Below are 19,461 nucleotides of genomic sequence, written 5' to 3' on the forward strand. Positions count from 1 at the left end.
GCAGCGGGCACGGCAGCGGGCACGGCCGGCGTGCTGCACAGCTCCCCCCGGCCAGGCGGGGATGCAGAGCAGGCTGGAAAAGCGGAGCTGAGGAGGGGGGTGTCAGTGGTGATCCTCAGCTGGCGCCCTTGGGAGGGGATGGGGCTGGCTGGGTGCTGGAGGGCTGGGCTGGGTTTTGCCCTTCCCCCGGGGAGGGGTTTGCTGCGCGGCCGCCGGGGCACCGGCTGCCTTGGCTGGCTCCTCCTTGGGGCTGCAGCGGGGTCCAGCCCTCTGTTGATGGCCAGAAAGGAGAGTGAGGAGTGAGAGCCTCAAATTCAGCCAGCCTTGGAGGGCTTTTGAGGACCTGTGTCAGTGGTTCCTGTGCCTTGTCACCCCTGATGGAGGTGTGGGATGAAGGGGGTGTGGGAAGCACAGAGCCTTGGGTGCCATTCAGGGCACTGAGCAAGGCAGAGATGTTTACCAATGCTTTGCCTTTTCCCCCCCCCCCCCCCCCTTGGATGATGTCATTTAGCAGAGCATTTCCCCCCCCCTCTTCCCCCCTCCCTCCCCCTTTCCCCCCCTCCCCTTTCCCCCTTTCCCCCCTCCCCTCCTTTATTGGGTTGCTGATTGCTTGGGGAGGGTTTGGATTATTGGCTGCTGACAGTGACACATTTGCTTCCAAATGGAGCTCTGTGAAATTCTATTTTAATGTACCCAGAAGGATAAGTAATAGGAAGCTGCTCTAAAAAAAACCCACTCCCCAGCCCCCCCCTCCCCCCCTGCCCCCCCAACCCATCAGCACAAGAAGGCAGTGCACAAAGCCCTGCAAGCAAATGCATTTTGCATCTCAGAGCCTCCCGGGGTCTGCTCCACAGCTCTCGAGTTGTGAGCTGCTGGGGAGCTGGGCAGGAGTGCTCTGTCCATAAGGGAAGCAGCAGAGGTGCTGGGGGGAGAGGGGGGACAGGGAGCAGAGCCTGGGCAGGCCTGGCTGGGAGCAAACCCCCAGAGCTCTTGGTTTGTGCTGTCTGGGAAACTCGGTTCCTGCATCTGCCTGGAGTGAGGTCCCCCTGCCAGGGGCATGGCTGCAGCCAGGTTGTGTCTCCTTGGCCCTGCTGCTGCAGGAGCTTTCCAGGGGGGTCTGCCTTTGGCTGGGTGGTTTCTCTGCCTCTCTCTCCTGGAAGCAGAGTTTGTTGGAGGGCAGAGCTTTCCTTGCTGGCTCTCCACTCCTGCTGGAGCAAACCCACACCTGAAATGCTCTCTGCCTCCTGCCCTGTCTGGGCTGCAGCAGGGTTGCCTCAGGGTGCTGAATGATTCCTTGTCCTCTGGGGCCCAAGGCTCCCACCCTGCAGGGAGCTGGATCTTCCCACCTTGATTCATGGATGCACAGAATGGTTTGGGTTGGCAGGGACCTTGAAGATCATCCAGTCCCAAGCCCCTGCCTCGGGCAGGGACACCTCCCACCAACCCAGCTTGCTCCAGGCCTCATCCAGCCTGGCCTTGAGCACCCCCAGGGAGGGGAGATCCTCAGCCTCCCTGGGCAGCCTGTGCTACTGTCTCCCCACCCTCACTCTCCACAATTTCTTCCTAATCTCCAGTCTAAGCCTCCCCTCTCCCAGCTCAAAGCCATCTCCCCTTTCTCATCCTACCACTCTGAGCCCTCCCCAGCATTCTCATAGCTGCCTCCAGGTGCTGCAGGGCTGCTGTCTTGATGCCCACACTCATGCTGGACCTGGCAGGGGGAGGGCACTGCCACCTGGTCCCTCAGCATCTTTCTTTGCATCAAACCCAAGCAGAAGCCCAGCCTTGGTGGAAAAGCAGAGCTTGTGTCCCTGAGGGCATGGTGTGATGCTGATGGTTTCTGACAGAGGGTCTCCCAGAGCAGGAGCTGAGGTCTTCCTGCCAGCTGATGTCTTATGGAGCAGGCTGGAACAGAAGCCAGACCTCCAGGGGGTTACAAACCATCTACCAGGCAAGGTGGGCAGTGACAGGAGGGAAAAACCTTGCTCTTGTTGTCATTGCTCTTAACACAGAGGCTCCTTTCAAACAGCCAGGAGTGGAGCTTTGCTTGGCTGGAGCAGCAGGCTGTGCAGCTCTCCTCTTCCAGCCTTGGGTGGCCTTGAAGAAAGAGGAGAGCCCTGCTTGAACAGCCTTGTAGCTTCTGAAGGGGGGGAGAGTTTGTCCTTCTGCTGCAGATGCTTGCAGCCCTTTCTGCCTCAGTTGAAACCCGTGGGTAGGGTTAATGGACTCCTCCTTGTCCCTGACAAATGACCTTTAATGGCCACAATGAAACAGAAAGGGATGGGCTGCTGCAAGCAGGGCCTGGAGGTGCAGGCAGCACTGAGTGTGGGGCTGAGGCCCCTGCAGAGCTGCAGCCAGCAGCACTGAGTGTGGGGCTGAGGCCCCTGCAGAGCTGCAGCCAGCAGCACTGAGTGTGGGGCTGAGGCCCCTGCAGAGCTGCAGCCAGCAGCAGTTAGTGTGGGGCCCAGGCCCCTGCAGAGCTGCAGCCAGCAGCACTGAGTGTGGGGCTGAGGCTGCAGAGCTGCAGCCAGCAGCACTTAGTGTGGGGCTGAGGCCCCTGCAGAGCTGCAGCCAGCAGCACTTAGTGTGGGGCTGAGGCCCCTGCAGAGCTGCAGCCAGCAGCGCTGTGCTGTCCTGCTGCCCCCACTCTGGGCACTGGCAGGTGCCAGCCAGAGGGATGGGGCAGGTCAAGGTGACTCAGGCTGCCCACAAGGATCCCAATGCCATAGTATCAGAGTATCATTCAGGGTTAGAAGGGACCACAAGGATCATCCAGTCCCAACCCCCCTGCCATGGGCAGGGACACCCCACACTAGATCAGGCTGGACAGAGCCTCAGCCAGCCTGGCCTTAAACACCTCCAGGGACAGTGCCCCAACCACCTCCCTGGACAACCCATTCCAGGGCTTCACCACTCTCATGGGGAAGAACTTCCTCCTCCCCTCCAGCCTCAATCTCCCCACCTCCAGCTTCATTCCATTCCCCCTAGTCCTAGCACTGCCTGAGATCCTGAGCAGTCCCTCCCCAGCCTTCCTGTAGCCCCCTTCAGATCCTGGAAGGCCACAATGAGGTCACCTGGGAGCCTTCTCTTCTGCAGACTGAACAGCCCCAACTCCTTCAGTCTGTCCTCACAGGAGAGCAGCTCCAGCCCTCTGCTCATCCTCCTGGCCCTGCTCTGGACACCTTCCAGCACCTCCACATCCCTCTTGCAATAGGGGCTCCAGAACTGGAGGCAGGACTCCAGGTGGGGTCTCAGCAGAGCTGAGCAGAGGGGGAGAATCACCTCCCTTGCCCTGCTGGCCACACTTCTCCTGCTGCAGCCCAGACTCTGGTTGGCTTTCTGGGCTGCAAGTGCACACTGAGAGCTCCTGGTGAGCTTCTCCTCCCCCAGCACCCCCAAGGCTCTCTCCTCAGGGCTGCTTTCCAGCCAGTCCCTGCCCAGCCTGGATTTGTGCCTGGGATTGCCTCGGCTCAGCTGCAGGACCCTGCCCTTGCTCTTGTTGAACCTCCTGAGGTTGGCTTGTGCCCACCTCTCCAGCCTGTCCAGCTCCCTCTGGATGGCCTCCCTTCCCTCCAGCTGTCTGCTGCACCATCTCCTACCCTGGGCAGGTGAATGGGAATCGCCTCTCGCTGCCCTCTGCCTGAGCCTGTTCCTCTGCTCTCTGTGGAGCGGGAGGTGGTCGCGGCGGGGCCGGCTGACCCCAGCTCCTCCAGCAGGTCTGTGCGGCCCCTGGGGAGTTCAGGTTGGCCACTGCTCCTCTGTGAGGTGCTGGGGAATCCTCTGAACTCCTTGTCGGTGCTGCCTGGGGAGCTATTGCTCTGTGAATCATCTCCATAGATCAAACAAGGTGGGCTGTTGACACAGCTGTTGGCAGAGCCATCCATCTGCCGGCGCCGTTCCGCTCCCCCAGCCAGCTCCCCTGCCGGCTCCCCGCGGCCCCCTGCGGGCAGGTGTTGTCAAGCCGCTGCTGGGAGGCCGCGCAGGCTGCGCTGGGGCTGTGCTGGAGCGCTGCCCTCACTCCCCTTGGTCCTCTCTGCCCGCAGCCCAACAGAGGCACCAAGCGGCCCCGCGACGAAGAGGAGGAGGAGATCAAAGCGCGGCGGAAGCAGGCGAGCGCCCGGGAGCACGGCCGCCACAGGGAGGAGGAGGCTGCTGCCCTGGAGGAGACCGATGATGAGAAGAAGAAGCTCCTTCAGATAATTGAGAGGGATGGAGAAGAGGAAGAGGAGGAAGTAAGTCCCCAGTGTGCTGTGGGAGAGGAGAGGCGGCGGGAAGAAGCGAGACCCCGGTGCGGCGCGGCTGCTCTGTGCTTCCCCTCCCTTGCCCTGGGGCTCGCTGGTGATTCTTCCCCTGCCTCAGCCACTCTGAGGTCCTGAGTTTCCTGCCTTGGGGAGGGCTTCCTGAGCTTCAAAGGTATCTTCTGAAGGTTTAAAGGGGAGAGCAAAAGGGAAAGGGAAGGGGAAGCTTTCGAGCCTGGTCTCTGTTTTAGGCTGGGAATAGCCAAATCCCCTTCTGAGATGGACTTCCAGGGGAGAAGTTTCTGTGTTGTAGTCAGTCTCCTAGCTCTGCTCTCACCAGCACTCCCAGCCAGGTAGCTTCTCCCACCTCTCTTTGTGCTGTGCAGCAGCAAATCAACAAACATCCTCCTGTGGGAGAGAGGCCTTGGGTCAGGGGAGGGGGGGCAGCAGCTGTCAAGGGTAAATGATGTCAAGCCTTGGAGACAGAAATCCGATGCAGCGTTGGCCTTCCTGCCCAGGGCCAGGCAGAGATCACTCTATAAATGTGACACATGGATTGGTGTAGGTCTGGAGGGTGTTTGCTGCCTGCTGCCTGTGTCCTGTTGGATCAAACAAGTGATGCTCAGCACTGCAGAGCTATGTAGGGTTGTAACGTGTCACTGTCCTCTGAGAGCAGCGCTGCTGCTGCTCCCTCAGCCTTGCTGCTGAGCTCTGGCTGTGACAGGGGCTGCTGGCAGCAGAGAAAGGTGACACAGGAGTCCTGTAGCTCCAGTGAGGGCAGATGGAGGTGGTCAAAAGGCCTCTTGGCTGGCCAGAAGCTTGTGGCTTCCTGCAGGGTTCAAGGCCTTGCTCGTTGTCAGGTGGAGCTGTGCCATGCGGGCAGCTGGCCTCAGGCCCAGGGGCCCCTCAGGCCCAGGGGCTCCTCAGGAGCAGGATCTCTTCTCTCTGATCTTGGAATGCCAGCAAAAAGTGCTTTGTGCCAATGCCTGTGCTGGGGGTGTCTGTAGAACAGCAAATGCCAGTGCAGTGCAGGGAGCAGAGCTGCTCCCAGTGGAGAGGTTGTGATGCACGTGGGGGAAGGCAGAGGATCAGGGGGGGGAGCAGAGGGAGGTGGTGTCAATGTGACAGTGTCCTGATGGAGTGAAATCCCATTGCAGGAACAGCAGGGCTGGGCTGGTGGAGTATTGACTGCCTGAGGGGGCTGGGGACAGGACAGGCTGGGCTGGAGAAGGTGGGAAATACAGTAACAGAAGAGCTGGGCTGGTGGTGCTGCTGTGATGGAGCTGGCTGAGGAGATGGAGGTCTTTAGACAAGGTTGCTGTGCAGTCACTAACCAAGGAACCTCCACCACCAGAAGCAGCTTTTGAGTTCACCTTGAGCAGCACAACTCCTTATGGGGAGTGGCTGAGGGAGCTGGGGTGGTTTGGTGTGGAGAGGAGGAGGCTGAGGGGAAACCTCATTGCTCCCTACAGCTGCCTGAGGAGAGGTTAGGGAGGGTTGGAGGTTGCTTGGTTAGAGGAAATAGCCTCAAGTTGCACCAGGGGAGGGTTTGGGTTGAGCAGGGGAAGAAAGTTCTTGCCTGAAAGGGTTCTCAGAGCCTGGCACAGGCTGCCCAGAGGAGGTGGTTGAGTCCCCAGCCCTGGAGGTGTTTCTAAGAGACAGAGATGTGGTGCTGAGGGCCATGCTTTAGCACCAGCCTTGGCAGAGTTAGACAAAAGGGTTGGTCCCAAAGATCTCAAAAGGCTTTCCCAGCCCAGATGATTCTGTGGGACACAAAACTGGGCTGAAGATGTGAAGGTTTGGTTCCTGCTTTGAGAACTTGTCTTTAATGGTGATTGGAACATGGTCAGGCAAAGCAGGGGGGAAGGGGAACCCAGGGGCAGCCAGGGGAAGGGGAAGGGGAACCCACGGGCAGCCAGGAGAGGGGGAAGGGGAACCCAGGGGCAGCCAGGAGAAGGGAAGGGGGAGCCCAGGGGCAGCCAGGAGAAGCGAAGGGGGAGCCCAGGGGCAGTCAGGAGAAGCGAAGGGGGAGCCCAGGGGCAGTCAGGAGAGGGGAAGGGGGAGCCCAGGGGCAGCCAGGAGAGGGGAAGGGGGAGCCTAGGGGCAGCCAGGAGAGGGGAAGGGGGAGCCCAGGGGCAGCCAGGAGAAGCGAAGGGGGAGCCCAGGGGCAGTCAGGAGAGGGGAAGGGGGAGCCCAGGGGCAGCCAGGAGAGGGGAAGGGGGAGCCCAGGGGCAGCCAGGAGAAGCGAAGGGGGAGCCCAGGGGCAGCCAGGAGAGGGGAAGGGGGAGCCCAGGGGCAGCCAGGAGAGGGGAAGGGGGAGGCCAGGGGCAGCCAGGAGAGGGGAAGGGGAGCCCAGGGGCAGCCAGGAGAAGGGAAGGGGGAGGCCAGGGGCAGTGCTGAGCAGTGAGTGTGTGATGCCAGCTGAGTAACAGCTTGGGAGAATTTAAGAAGCAAAAAAAGGAGGTGGTAGAGTAAAATATTGATTTTTGGGTTTGCTTTAGAAGAAGGCTTTAAAGCAGAAGTGAAAGCTTCTCCAAGTGAGGCAAACACAAAAGGACAGCAGCTCAGGGCAGCTCAGTGCAGGCTCCAGGAGGAAATAGCACAATGGACTCCTGAGCAGCAGCCATCCACGGGTGTAAAACTGCTCCTGCAGAGGCAGAGTGGCAGGAGCCTCCAGGCCACTGCTGGGTAACACCCAGGGCGGAGGGGGTGGCTCAGGGAGGGGGAGCTGGTGCAAACAGGTCTATTTTCCACTGCTCCTGGGGGAAGGGAGAGCTTCTGGTGGGTCTTGGGGGGCAGAAAGTGGAGGGAAGCTCTTCTGGTCCTTCCCCAAAGAGCTTTCCATTAGGGAACCCTTGGTTTCTAAAAGCCCAGCCTCAAAGTGCTGCTGTGGGGAGCTGCTCAGGCTGGAGTTGGAGAACATCCAAAGCAGCATGGGCAGCAGATGGGCAGAGGGGATCCTGCCCCTGTGCTGTGCTGAGGCCTCACCTGCAGGGCTGGGGCCAGCCCTGGGGCCCTCAGCACAGGAAGGACCTGGAGCTGGGGGAGAGGCTCCAGAGGAGGCCAAAAATTACCATGGGGCTGGGGCAGCTCTGCTGCAAGGCCAGGCTGAGGGAGCTGGGGGTGTTCAGCCTGGAGGGGGCTGCAGGAAGGCTGCAGAGGGACTGCTCCCAAAGGCCTGCAGGGACAGCACCAGGGGCAGTGGTTTGAAATGAGAGCAGAGCAGATTGAGATTGGAGGTGAGGAACAAGTTGTGCCCCAGGAGGCTGCTGGAACCCTGCAGCAGGTTGCCCAGGGAGGGAGCTGAGGCCCCAGGGCTGGAGCTGTGCAAGGTGAGGCTGGAGAAGGCTGTGAGCAAGCTGCTGCAGGGGAGGATGTCCCTGCTGAGGGCAGGGGGTTGGGCTGGGTGGCCTTTGGGAGCTCCCTTCCATCCCAAGCCATTCTGGGGCTGTCCATCAGGGAGCACTGGTGGTGTGAGAGGCACTGGCAGCTTTGCAGGGAGGCTTCAGAGGTCAGAGCAGCTCCCAGGGAGCCTGGCTGTGATCTCTCCCCACTCTGTACTCACCCTCTGGTGCTTTGCTGGTTTGTTCCCCTCATGCTGAGCTCTGTTCTCTGCCCTGTCCCCTGGGGTCAGGAGGAACCTCTGGATGAGAGTTCAGTGAAGAAGATGATTCTCACCTTTGAGAAGAGGTCCTACAAAAACCAGGAGCTGCGGATCAAGTTCCCTGACAACCCAGAGAAGTAAGATCCTGCTGCCTCCCCTCTCTCACCCTCCTCCTCCCCTCCCCTCCCCTTGGATTTCAGCTTCCAGCCCTACATCAGTTCCAGTCTGATGCTTTCAGCTCCATAAGGCTGAGGTGGCAGCAGTTCCTGCCGTGGAGTTCCTGTAAATTGCATTCGAAGCTAATTTTGATGTCAGAAATGGCAACCTGCAGCCTGGTGGAGGCAACCCCAGGCACAAATCCAGGCTGGGCAGGGACTGGCTGGAAAACAGCCCTGAGGAGAGAGCCTTGGGGGTGCTGGGGGAGGAGAAGCTCACCAGGAGCTCTCAGTGTGCACTTGCAGCCCAGAAAGCCAATCAGAGCCTGGGATGCAGCAGGAGAAGTGTGGCCAGCAGGGCAAGGGAGGTGATCCTCCCCCTCTGCTCAGCTCTGGGGAGACCCCACCTGGAGTACTGCCTCCAGTTCTGGAGCCCCTATGACAAGAGGGATGTGGAGGTGCTGGAAGGTGTCCAGAGCAGGGCCAGGAGGATGATCAGAGGGCTGGAGCTGCTCTGCTGTGAGGACAGACTGAAGGAGTTGGGGCTGTTCAGTCTGCAGAAGAGAAGGCTCCCAGGTGACCTCATTGTGGCCTTCCAGGATCTGAAGGGGGCTACAGGAAGGCTGGGGAGGGACTGCTCAGGCTCTCAGGCAGTGATAGGACTAGGGGGAATGGAATGAAGCTGGAGGTGGGGAGATTTAGGCTGGAGGTGAGGAGGAAGTTCTTCCCCATGAGAGTGGTGAAGCCCTGGAATGGGTTGTGCAGGGAGGTGGTTGGGGCCCTGTCCCTGGAGGTGTTTAAGCCCAGGCTGGCTGAGGCTCTGGGCAGCCTGATCTAGTGTGGGGTGTCCCTGCCTATGGCAGGGGATTGGCACTGGCTGAGCCTTGAGCTCCCTTCCAGCCCTGCCAGCTCTGTGGCTCTGTCTCCTGGTGCCTGCTGCTGGCCTGTGCCTTTTGGTTGTTTCTGATGGATTTGTGTTTTGTCTTGCCCCAGGTTCATGGAGTCGGAGCTGGACCTCAACGACATCATCCAGGAGATGCATGTGATTGCCACCATGCCGGACCTGTACCACCTGCTGGTGGAGCTGAACGCCGTGCAGTCGCTGCTGGGGCTGCTGGGACACGACAACACCGATATCCTGCGGGCTCGGGCGGCTCCCCGCGGGGGCTTTCCGCAGCCTCGGCTCTGCGCTCTGCCCTGCTTGCGCTGCCTCCCCTGGACGCTTCCCTCCTCTTCCCCCCCCCCCCCCCCCCCCCCCCCCCCCTCAATTTATGGCTTCTTTTGTCTCCTGCAAGTGGAAGCCTCCTTTGTCCCAGCAGTATTGATTCTGGATCTGTTCAGTGCTGGTTTTTCTCTCCCCTTGTTTTATGACCCTGCCATCTGGCCCTGAGTGCTGGAGTGTGGGCAGCCCAGAGCCCAGCACTGTGCGTGCCCTTGGGCTGGAGCAGCCCCTGGCACAAAGGAAACCTCCCCCTTTTATTCCCCCTTCCTCTCCCCCCCTTTTTTTCCCCTTCCTCTCCCCCCCTTTTTTTCCCCTTCCTCTCCCCCCCCTTTTTTTCCCCTTCCTCTCCCCCCCTTTTTTTCCCCTTCCTCTCCCCCCCCTTTTTTTCCCCTTCCTCTCCCCCCTTTTTTTCCCCCTTCCTCTCCCCCCCTTTTATTCCCCTTCCTCTCCCCCCCCCCTTTTATTCCCCTTCCTCTCCCCCCCCCCTTTTATTCCCCTTCCTCTCCCCCCCTTTTTTTCCCCTTCCTCTCCCCCCCTTTTTTTCCCCTTCCTCTCCCCCCCTTTTATTCCCCTTCCTCTCCCCCCCCCTTTTATTCCCCTTCCTCTCCCCCCCCCTTTTATTCCCCTTCCTCTCCCCCCCCCTTTTTTCCCCCCTTCCTCTCCCCCCCTTTTATTCCCCCTTCCTCTCCCCCCCTTTTATTCCCCCTTCCTCTCCCCCCCCTTTTATTCCCCCTTCCTCTCCCCCCCTTTTATTCCCCCTTCCTCTCCCCCCCTTTTATTCCCCTTCCTCTCCCCCCCCCTTTTTCCCCCTTACATTCCTTATGAGGGTTCCAAGCTGGAAACCTCTCTGCCCTCAGTGTCTGCTCACAGTTCCCCCTGGTGCCCTGGGGACAGGCAGCATGCAGACCCAGTTCCATGCCTCCCCTGGTTTCATTGCTGGTTGCTCTGCCAGGAGCCACAGGCTGTGTGCACTCTCTGCATGACTTTCAAAGCTCCTGCTGAGCTTCTGCTTTGCAGGGGAAATGCAAACTGGGGCTGGGGGGAGATTTGCCTCGGGGGGTGGGGGGGGAGGTGCAGAAGGATGCAGCCTGCCTGTCCTCCCAGCCCTCAGAGCCGAGTCCTGGGGTCACTGCTGCTGTCAGAGGCTTGGCAGTGGTTCTGCTGTGAGCTCTTTTTAATTGCTTTGCCACTCACCTGTCAGTTGGTGGGGAGAAGCTTGGGCCCTGAACTGCAGCGTGGGGAAAAGTCTCTTTTCTTGTTCTGAGAGTGCTGAAGTGCTTCAGATCCCTGCAAGCAGGACACAGGGTTTTGTTTTTTTTGCAGCAGCACCTCTGCACTCTGCTGCTGATGGACAGGAGAGAAAATGCTGCTGGAGTGCAGCATGCAGAGGTGAACTGAATGGATGCAGCCCCAGGTTCCTAATGACTTTTTGTTAAAACAAATGGAAAAATGTTTTAAAAGGAGTTCTTCAAGGAGAGAGCTGAACAAATGGCCCTTCAGATGGGCTTTAAGTGCACTGTCTGGAGGGACTAATGCAAAGAGACAAAAGCAGTGTCCATGGGGAGCAGATCAGCTGCTGAATGATTCATGCAGCTTTGCACAAAGCAGGTGAAGGAAAGGTGATCACCAAGAGGGTTTGATTAATGGAAGGCAGGAAAGCTCCACATGGTGTTCTGCTTCTCTCTCTCTCTCTCCTGAGTTTGGTAGGGTAAGTGATACTCTCCCTGGAAGCCTCTAAAGAAACTCCCTCAGACAGGAGTGCTGTGCCAGGAGAGCTCCTCAGCCTGCTGGAGCTCTCAGAAGTCTGCCTCGGTTGGCTTCCCAGCCTGCAGCAGGCAGCAGCAGCCTGCAGGCAGAGCTTCCCTCAGCCTCCTCCTTGTGGTTAATCCAACCCCATGCCCTCAGTCTTCCCTCCTACATCCTCTGCTGGCCCCTGCACCTGATCTCAGTGATTCTCAGTGGCCAGGATGTTGTCAGGGCCTGGCACTTACTGGCAGAGCCCACAGCTGAACAAAATTTCTTCTGTTGCCTGCTGAGTGCCTGCAGCAGGCAGGAATCCCTCCTGTTGGCCTGCTGCCATCCCAGGCTGCTGTGAAACTGTCTTGTCCTTAACCCCCAGCACATGTCTCCATCGCTGTGGTGGACTTGCTGCAAGAGCTGACTGATATTGATACTCTCCATGAGAGTGAAGAAGGAGCTGAGGTCCTCATAGATGCCCTGGTAAGTGGGGAGCTGCAGGGTGGCTCAGTCTCTGTGTGCCCTCTGCCTCCCTCAGCCCCCCAGCAGCCTCCCTCAGCCCCCCAGCAGCCTCCCTCAGCCCCCCAGCAGCCTCCCTCAGCCCCCCAGCAGCCTCCCTCAGCCCCACAGCAGCCTCCCTCAGCCCCCCAGCAGCCTCCCTCCCCACACTTCCTGCAGCTGTGGCTTTGCATCTGCCTGTGCCATGAGGCAGGCAGCTGGTTCAGGGACACCTCTGGTACCTGGAGTGCTGTCCTGAGGGCCACAGTGGGGGTGGGTCTGGATGGAATGCCAGGGTTTGGAGATTAATTTCCTCTTGCACCTTGTCTGCCCCTCCTTTTTTTGGGTAGGAACAAGCTCCCACTGCAAAAGTTGCTTAGGCTGGGAGATTTTTTTTCCTCCCTGCAGGGAGGGAGAATGAAACAGTGTTTGTGACTTGGCCTGGGGAAGTCAGGAGCTTGGTGTGCATTTTCCTCTCTTCCTGCAGAGAAGGGTGACCTCTGCTCACCCAGGAGAAATTGAGGGCTGTGGCAGGGCTCAGATTGGTATCTGAAGGGCAGTGAGGTCGCTGTGATCTCAGTCTAGCCACAGAGCCCAGACCTCCTCTGCCCAGCAACTGCTGTTTCAGACCTGGCTGGAGCTGGGACTCTGCTGCTGCAGTGAGGCTGTGAGTTCATAATGGTTTGGGTTAGAAGGGACCTTAGAGATCATCCCATTCCAGCCCCCTGCCATGGGCAGGGACACCTCCCACCAGCCCAGCTTGCTCAAGGCCTCATCCAACCTGGCCTTGAGCACCTCCAGGGAGGAGGCAGCCACAGTCCCCCTGGACAAACCAGTCCAGTGTCTCCCCACCCTCAGTGTCAAGAATTTCTTCCTTATCTCCAGTCTGTCTTCCCTCTTCCAGCTCAAAGCCATTGCCCCTTGTCCTGTCACTCCAGGCCCTTGTCACAAGTCCCTCCCCAGCTCTCCCATAGCCCCCTGCAGGTGCTGGGAGGCTGCTCTGAGGTCTCCCCAGAGCCTTCTCTTCTCCAGGCTGAGCAGCCCCAACTCTCTCAGCCTGTGGAAGATTTGGAAGTGTGTGGAAGGTTCTGGTTAACAGAGGTCATGTTTTAAGCCTGGAGGGGGGGTTGGAGGTGGCACAGAGGTGAAACAGCCCCAGCAGATGATCTAGGTGAGGTGGAAGGTGCATGGCTGGGTGCTGCCCACCCGGGTGGCAGTGCCTCTTGCCCTCTGTGCTGCTGGGCTTGCCCTTTCCCTGGTGGTTGTGCTGGAGCCTCCTGCTCCTCACCTGTGGGAGGTGGACAGGGATCTGAGCAGGAGCCCTTCAGAGGTGTGCAGCTCATCTTGAGGCTTACACATCTGACCTACCTTCAGGCAGCTTCTGCTGGAGACTCACTGTGCTTGGGCTGCCTCTTGTTCTGAACTCCTATGTTGCAGCTGCCAGGCAGGCAGCTGGACTTCTCTCTTGCTTGCTTTGCTTGGCTGCTCTGTTTTCTCCTCCAGTTCTTGTCCAGCCCCTATAATGTTGCCTTCCAAAGGTTAATGACCATACCCCCGGGCAGATTGCCTCTGGCTGGCCTCGGGGCTCTGCTTAATTACTGTGATGTGGGGATGAATGGGAAGGGAGAGAGGAGCTGCAGGAGGGGCTCTTCCCTGGGTCCTGTGTGGGAGAGGCTGGAAATCAAGTGAAGTTCTTCCTCTGCTTTCCTTGGCAGCAGCTGCAGATAACAGCCAAGGTCCAGAGGTGCTTTTGTCCTCCTGAAAGAAACATGTCAGGCACATCTTGGGAGCAGTGTTGGGGTCTCTGCTCTTCAGGTGACTTTTAGACCAAGCAGGTGTGGAGCAGGGTGCCCATGGGCACTGCTGAGCTGCCTTCCACAGCAGCTGCTCCTTGTTCACTGGGCCCAGAGCTGGTTAGCAGCCTTGGAACTGGGGGGTGGTTTTGTTGTTTGATCTGTAGTGGAAGGCTGGCCAAAGGCAGGCTGGATTCTGGCCAGCTGCAGCTTCCAGAGCATACTTTTTGTGTTAGCCTTGTGATGAGGAGCTGGACCTGCAGCACTGGGCTCCTGCTGTCACTTCCCTCAGCCCCCCGAGCTTGCTGAAGCTGGCTCCGTCCGTTCCCTGGGCTAGGCTTCAGCTGGGGAGCCTCCAGCTTTCGGATTTGGAGCTGGGAGTGAGTGTTCCTTCAGCTTTGTCTGCCTGCTGAGGTGGGAGAGAGAACAGAAAGGAGGCAGCTGAAGGTGGAGCTGCCTGCAGAGCTCCCAGCTCGCCCCTCCACGGGCGCTGCGCCGTGCCTGGCGCCGCGGAACTCGGAGGGATTAGAAATCAATCAGGCAGCTTCGGGAGAGGAGGCTGTGACAGGGTGCATGTTTGCCTCCAGATGTTTGCCTCTCTAATCTGAAACACTGAAGTTGTTTTAATTAATTAGGACAAACACAGTGGCAGATTTGCTGGTTGATTCCTTGGCTTCCTCTGAGGGAGGCTGTTAATGGCTGCTGCTCCTGGCTGGCAGGAGCTTTCAGCAGGGCTCATTTGATATTTATTAAGCCTCCCCATGCTTTCTCCTTCATCTTCCCCCTTTCTGGTTGTCTTTCTGATTTTTCTTTTTCCCCCCCTCTCCCTCTTTCCCATCCCTTTGGTGATTCAGGTGGAGGGCCAGGTTGTGGCCTTGTTGGTGCAGAATTTAGAGCGCCTGGATGAAAGCGTCAAGGAGGAAGCTGATGGCGTCCACAACACCCTGGGTAAGTGGCTGCCTCTTGCTTCTTTCCCTGCTCTCTACAGTGGGGGTCAGTTATCCCTCCCCCATCCTGTCCAGAGGAGGCCACCAACATGCTCATGGGGCCTGGAGCACCTCTGCTCCTAGGCCAGGCTGAGGGAGCTGGGGGTGTGCAGCCTGGAGGAGAGAAGGCTCCAGGCAGACCTCAGAGCAGCCTCCCAGCACCTGCAGGGGGCTGCAGGAAGGCTGCAGAGGGACTGCTCCCAAAGGCCTGCAGGGACAGCACCAGGGGCAGTGGTTTGAAATGAGAGCAGAGCAGATTGAGATTGGAGGTGAGGAGCAAGTTGTGCCCCAGGAGGCTGCTGGAACCCTGCAGCAGGTTGCCCAGGGAGGGAGCTGAGGCCTCATGGCTGGAGCTGTGCAAGGTGAGGCTGGAGAAGGCTGTGAGCAAGCTGCTGCAGGGGAGGATGTCCCTGCTGAGGGCAGGGGGGTTGGGCTGAGTGGCCTGTGGAGGTCCCTTCCACTCATTCTGGGTTTCCTTCCCTTCCCACCTTCTTTCCCCTTGAACTGCCAACAGCACAGAAGAGGACCTGGTGCAGCTTCTGCCCTGTAGGGCTTTGCCCATCACCCACTCCTGCCAGCCCTTTGGGATTGGAGGAGAGGCAGAGCCTGGGAAGAGGAGTTTGGGAGTATTTTACTGCCACTGTTGTTAGTTCAGTGAAAACTGCTGCTGGAGTGAAGGGAGCATCTTGGGCTTCAGCAGGAGCTGTGCCAGGCTGAGGATGAATGGTGTGGGCAGTGCCAACACCTGAGGGGTCACCACACACCCGAGCTTGAAGCTCATGCCGAAAGAAGGCAGTTCTGTGAAGCAGGTGGAACTTTGAGGGGAGCACTGCAGCCCTAGGAAGGACCTGGCCAAGCAGCATTGGTCCAGGCCTGAGCTTGGGCTGCAGGTGAGGGGAAGTAAAGGTCTGGTTTGTGTCTTTTGTCCTCAGCAATCGTGGAGAACATGGCAGAGTTCAGGCCAGAGATGTGCACCGAAGCGGCGCAGCAGGGCCTGATGCAGTGGCTGCTCAAGAGGCTCAAGGTGAGCTCCTTTCCCTGCCCTCCTCTGGGAGATGCCACACCACAGACTGAGAGGCTGCTGTGCCCCCTGGTGCTTGGCATCCCCTGAAGGCTGTTTGGCATGGGCTCTTTCTGTTGGTGTGGGTTAGCTCCGAGGTGAGCTCTGAGACCTGAGCGCAGGGAGTTCAAAGCGCCCCCAAGCCAGGAATTGTTCCCTTTGTCCCTTGCTGTGGAGGGGCAGCATTCAGGGAGCTGGCTGTGAGGGTAAGGAGCTCTGCAGAAGGTGGTGAGTGGAAGCACTCTGCTTTTGGTGGTGTGTGCCTGGAAGAGGGGCTAATGTTGAGTCTACACCAGTTAACATGGGCTTAAACCACTGCTTCCAACGAGCCAGGGCTGTGTTGGAGCAGCCAAGTCAGGGATAGAAAGTTGGAACTGAGAGTTTGCTGGCCTGAGGCCCCATGCCTGGAGGTGTTCAAGGTCAGGCTCTGAGCAAGCTGCTCTAGTGGAGGATGTTCCTGCTGCCTGCAGGGGGTTGGAGCTTTGGGAGCCTCTTCCAACCCAAACCATTCTGGCTTCTCCTAACCCTCTCCGTGAGGCTTTGGCGCTTCCATGCTTAAAGGTCCTGCTGGTTAGGAAGCCTCTGAGCCACAAAGTGCTTTCTGAGCTCTGTGAGCCTGCAGCTGCTGCTCTGTGCACCTTGTGTGCTTGTGGGCAGGGCTGAGCTGTGAGTCCTCACTGCAGGCAGTACCAGGATGAGTCCTTTTGCTCAAAACCCCGCAGTGAAGTGAATTTCTTTGCAGGCAGCTGTGTTCTGCTGCCTCCTCTTTACTCTGGCAGCTGGGGGACTGAAACTTGGGAAGGCAAAATAGGCACAACTTGGAGTCCTCTGCTTGGTGCCACAGAGGATGAGTGTTCAAGGTGCTCCCCCCTTGGTGCTGAGGGTGGCCTCCCTTTGCCCTGGCACATGAGGGGTGCCATGGGGCAGGGCTCTTCCTTGGCTGTGCTGTCATGGGGAGCTGCTGGCTGATGAAACCTTTGACCAGCACCTTTGCTACTGGCAACCCTTGGACTGGCATCTCTCACCCTGACAGCTGTGGCAGGGGTTTAGGCAGGGGCTCAGCATCTGGGCAGAGGTTTATGCTGCTGGGGAGTGTCTGGGGCATGAGGTTCAAGAGCAGGCTCTGCCTGGGAGCGGGTGAGGACAGCTGGCCCACGGCGTAGAGAGGCAGTTCCTGTTTCTGCCTGCATCCCAGGCTCTGTAACTGTGCAGCCTGGAGAGCTCAGGTGGAGAGCTTCTTAGCTGCCTTCTCCTGGCATCTGCAGGGTCTGAAGGTGTTGGGTGCAGCCTTGAGAGTGCAGCTGCCACCTCCTGCCACCTCTCCTGGCACAGTGTCCGGTGCGGGAGCATTCCCCGATCACCGCCAGCATCTCCGGGGCGCTTGAGAATTGCTTGGAGTGGAAAGCTTGGCTTTAAAATCAACACTCAGTGGCCTTTGGGATCTCCCTGCTCCTCACATTTCTGTGGTGCCTGGTGCTTGGTGCTGTGACCTTTTCCTCCAGCAGCAGGGCAGGGATAATTGGCCCTGGGGCGGCTTCGCTCCGGCGAGCTGCGGGGAGCTGCTCAGCGTTTGGGGACAAATTGTGGGTGACAAATGGTCTGGGTCACACCTGCTGCTTCCTGCCTGCTCTGCCTGGTGGGGTTTTTTTTCCCCCCTCCCTTCTGCAGCAGTGGAATACAAACAGCTGCTGTCTGAGGCTTGAAATGCCTTGTGTTTATCAGGAATTCCTTCCCTAGCCCACGCTGGGGGGGGGTTGGTTATAGCGAGGCTGTTTCCGAGGCAGCTTTGGCAGCCTGCAACAAACATCAGATCCACTTCAGAGGCCCCCTCCAGGGACTGGGGGGTCTTTGGGGGGCTTTCTCTCCTTCAAACTGAACATTTTGGTTTGCTGGGGGTTTGTGAGGGCTTTTTTTTAACATGTTTGAGTGTGGAGGGAAGGTAGGAAATGGAAGTTGTGTGACTCTGCAGGCTTCAACCCATCTGTGTGCTCTGCTGCCTGAGGTCCTCACACAGCACCCAGTGAGGCTTGGGAGCTGAGCTGCTGCAGAGCAGTACAGGAGAAAGGGACCTCAGAGCTGCCCTCCAGGCCCTGAAGGGATCCTACAGGAAGGCAGCAGAAGGACTTTTCATGAGGGTCGAGGGGGAATGGTCTGAAGCTGAGGCAGAGCAGGGTCAGACTGGAGCTGAGGAAGAAGCTCTTCCTCAGGGTGCTAAGACTCTGGCACAGGCTGCCCAGGGAGGCTGTGGCTGCCTCCTGCCTGGGGATGTTCAAGGGCCAGGCTGGATGAGGCCTTGAGCAGCTGAGTGTAGTTGAGAGGTGTCCCTGCCCGTGGCAGGAGGTTGCAGCAGGCGAGCTCTGAGGTCCCTTCCAGCCTGAGGCACTCTGTGACCCGGGGTCCTGGTGGACAGCAGGATGCCAGCAATGTGCCCTTGTGGCCAAGAAGGCCGATGGCATCCTGGGGTGGATTGGAAGGGGTATGGTCAGCAGAGGTTCTCCTGCCCCTCTGCTCTGCCCTGCTGAGGCCACATCTGAGGTACTGTGTCCGGTCCTGGGCCCCTCAGTTGAAGAAGGAGCTTGGGGAGCTTGGGAAAGCCCTGATGGGTTTCCTGTTCCTTCTTCCCCCGCAGGCCAAGATGCCTTTTGATGCCAACAAGCTGTACTGCAGCGAGGTGCTGGCCATCCTGCTCCAGAACAACGATGGTGAGAGCTGCCCCTGGTGCCCACATTGCGCTGGGGGAGCACCTGGGCATCCTGCAGCCCCCAGCAGTGCTCCCCTGCCCCGGCTGCCCTCTGCCCCTGCCCTCTCCTGCCGTGCCCCTGTGCTTCTCTGCAGCTCTATTGATTGCTCTGGCTGATGGATCAGTAACAGCTGACACTTGGCTTCATTTTTCTCTCTCTCTCTTTCCCTCTCCCCCTCCCCACCTCTGTCTAGACAACAGAGAATTGCTTGGGGAGCTGGATGGGATCGATGTGCTGCTGCAGCAGCTGTCGGTGAGTAGCAGCCCTCTGCTGGGGGGGGGCTCCAGGGGCAGCTGGGGGGGAGCTCCAGGGGCAGCAGGGGGAGAGCTCCAGGGGCAGCTGGGGGGGCAGGGCTGGCCCAGCAGCCCTGTAGGAGCAGGAGCACAGCAGGGCTTTATGTTGAGCGTGGCACAGCCCCAGAGTGACTCCCAGGCATGTGTGTTACCCGTGGGGAGCGAGGGGAAGCCCTGGTTTAGAGCTGTTAACAGTGAGGCACACAGAAGTCAGGTTAATATGGAATAGAATCCCAGGATGGGTTAGGATGGAAGGGACCCCCACAGGCCACCCAGTCCAACCTCTCTGCACTCAGCTCACAGCCTTCTCCAGCCTCCCCTTGAATAGCTCCAGGCATGGGGCCTCAGCTCCCTCCCTGGGCAACCTGCTGCAGGGTTCCAGCAGCCTCCTGGGGCACAACTTGTTCCTCACCTCCAAGCTCAATCTGCTCTGCTCTCATTTCAAACCACTGCCCCTGGTGCTGTCCCTGCAGGCCTTTGGGAGCAGTCCCTCTGCAGCCTTCCTGCAGCCCCCTGCAGGTGCTGGGAGGCTGCTCTAAGCCTTCTCTCCTCCAGGCTGAACACCCCCAGCTCCCTCAGCCTCAGAGCTGCTCTGTTGTCATTGTGTGGCAAATTGGAGCTAGGCAGGGTTGGAGTTTGGCCCTCTCCAGCATTCTCCACTCTAGGCACTGTGTTTTGAGCAGGCTGGAGGTGAGTCCCTCAGTCACAGCCCCCTCAAGTCACAGCCCCCTCAGCCACAAGAGGCAGTGCTGCTTGCAGCACCCTCAGGTGTGTGGTGCTGTGGGGCAGAGGAGCTCTGTGCTAGCACACTTCTGGTGACCCTGTGTGGTCACTCCTTGGGCTGCTGCTGGGCATCTGGGGGTGTGCAGGCAGGGCTGGGGCAGGGGCAGCGGGGGCAGGGGCAGGAGCAGGGGCCAGGGCTGGGGCTGCATGCAGTGACAGCAGGGCAGGGGCAGTGACAGCAGGGCAGGGGCAGGGGGCAGGGGCTGCATGCAGTGGCAGCAGGGCAGGGGCAGTGACAGCAGGGCAGGGGCAGGGGGCAGGGGCTGCATGCAGTGACAGCAGGGCAGGGGCAGTGACAGCAGGGCAGGGGCAGGGGGCAGGGGCTGCATGCAGTGGCAGCAGGGCCGGGGCAGT

General features: G+C 59.2%; 1 protein-coding gene across 2 annotated transcripts in view; it reads left to right on the forward strand.

Moving 5' to 3' along the window:
• Positions 1–19,461, forward strand: part of CTNNBL1 (catenin beta like 1) — a 62,707-nt gene that overhangs the window by 8,759 nt on the left and 34,487 nt on the right. For both annotated transcript variants that reach the window (XM_068150179.1, XM_068150178.1), the window contains exons 2-9: positions 4,041–4,229; positions 7,870–7,976; positions 8,988–9,127; positions 11,339–11,436; positions 14,099–14,192; positions 15,163–15,254; positions 17,920–17,992; positions 18,225–18,283. In XM_068150179.1, the coding sequence (XP_068006280.1) occupies positions 4,041–4,229; positions 7,870–7,976; positions 8,988–9,127; positions 11,339–11,436; positions 14,099–14,192; positions 15,163–15,254; positions 17,920–17,992; positions 18,225–18,283 (852 nt within the window). The remainder of the gene's footprint in view (positions 1–4,040; positions 4,230–7,869; positions 7,977–8,987; positions 9,128–11,338; positions 11,437–14,098; positions 14,193–15,162; positions 15,255–17,919; positions 17,993–18,224; positions 18,284–19,461) is intronic.

This window comes from Melanerpes formicivorus, unplaced genomic scaffold (assembly GCF_026170545.1).
Source record: "Melanerpes formicivorus ecotype bairdi unplaced genomic scaffold, bMelFor1.0.p_v2 SCAF_19, whole genome shotgun sequence".
Classification (NCBI taxonomy): Eukaryota; Metazoa; Chordata; class Aves; order Piciformes; family Picidae; genus Melanerpes; species Melanerpes formicivorus.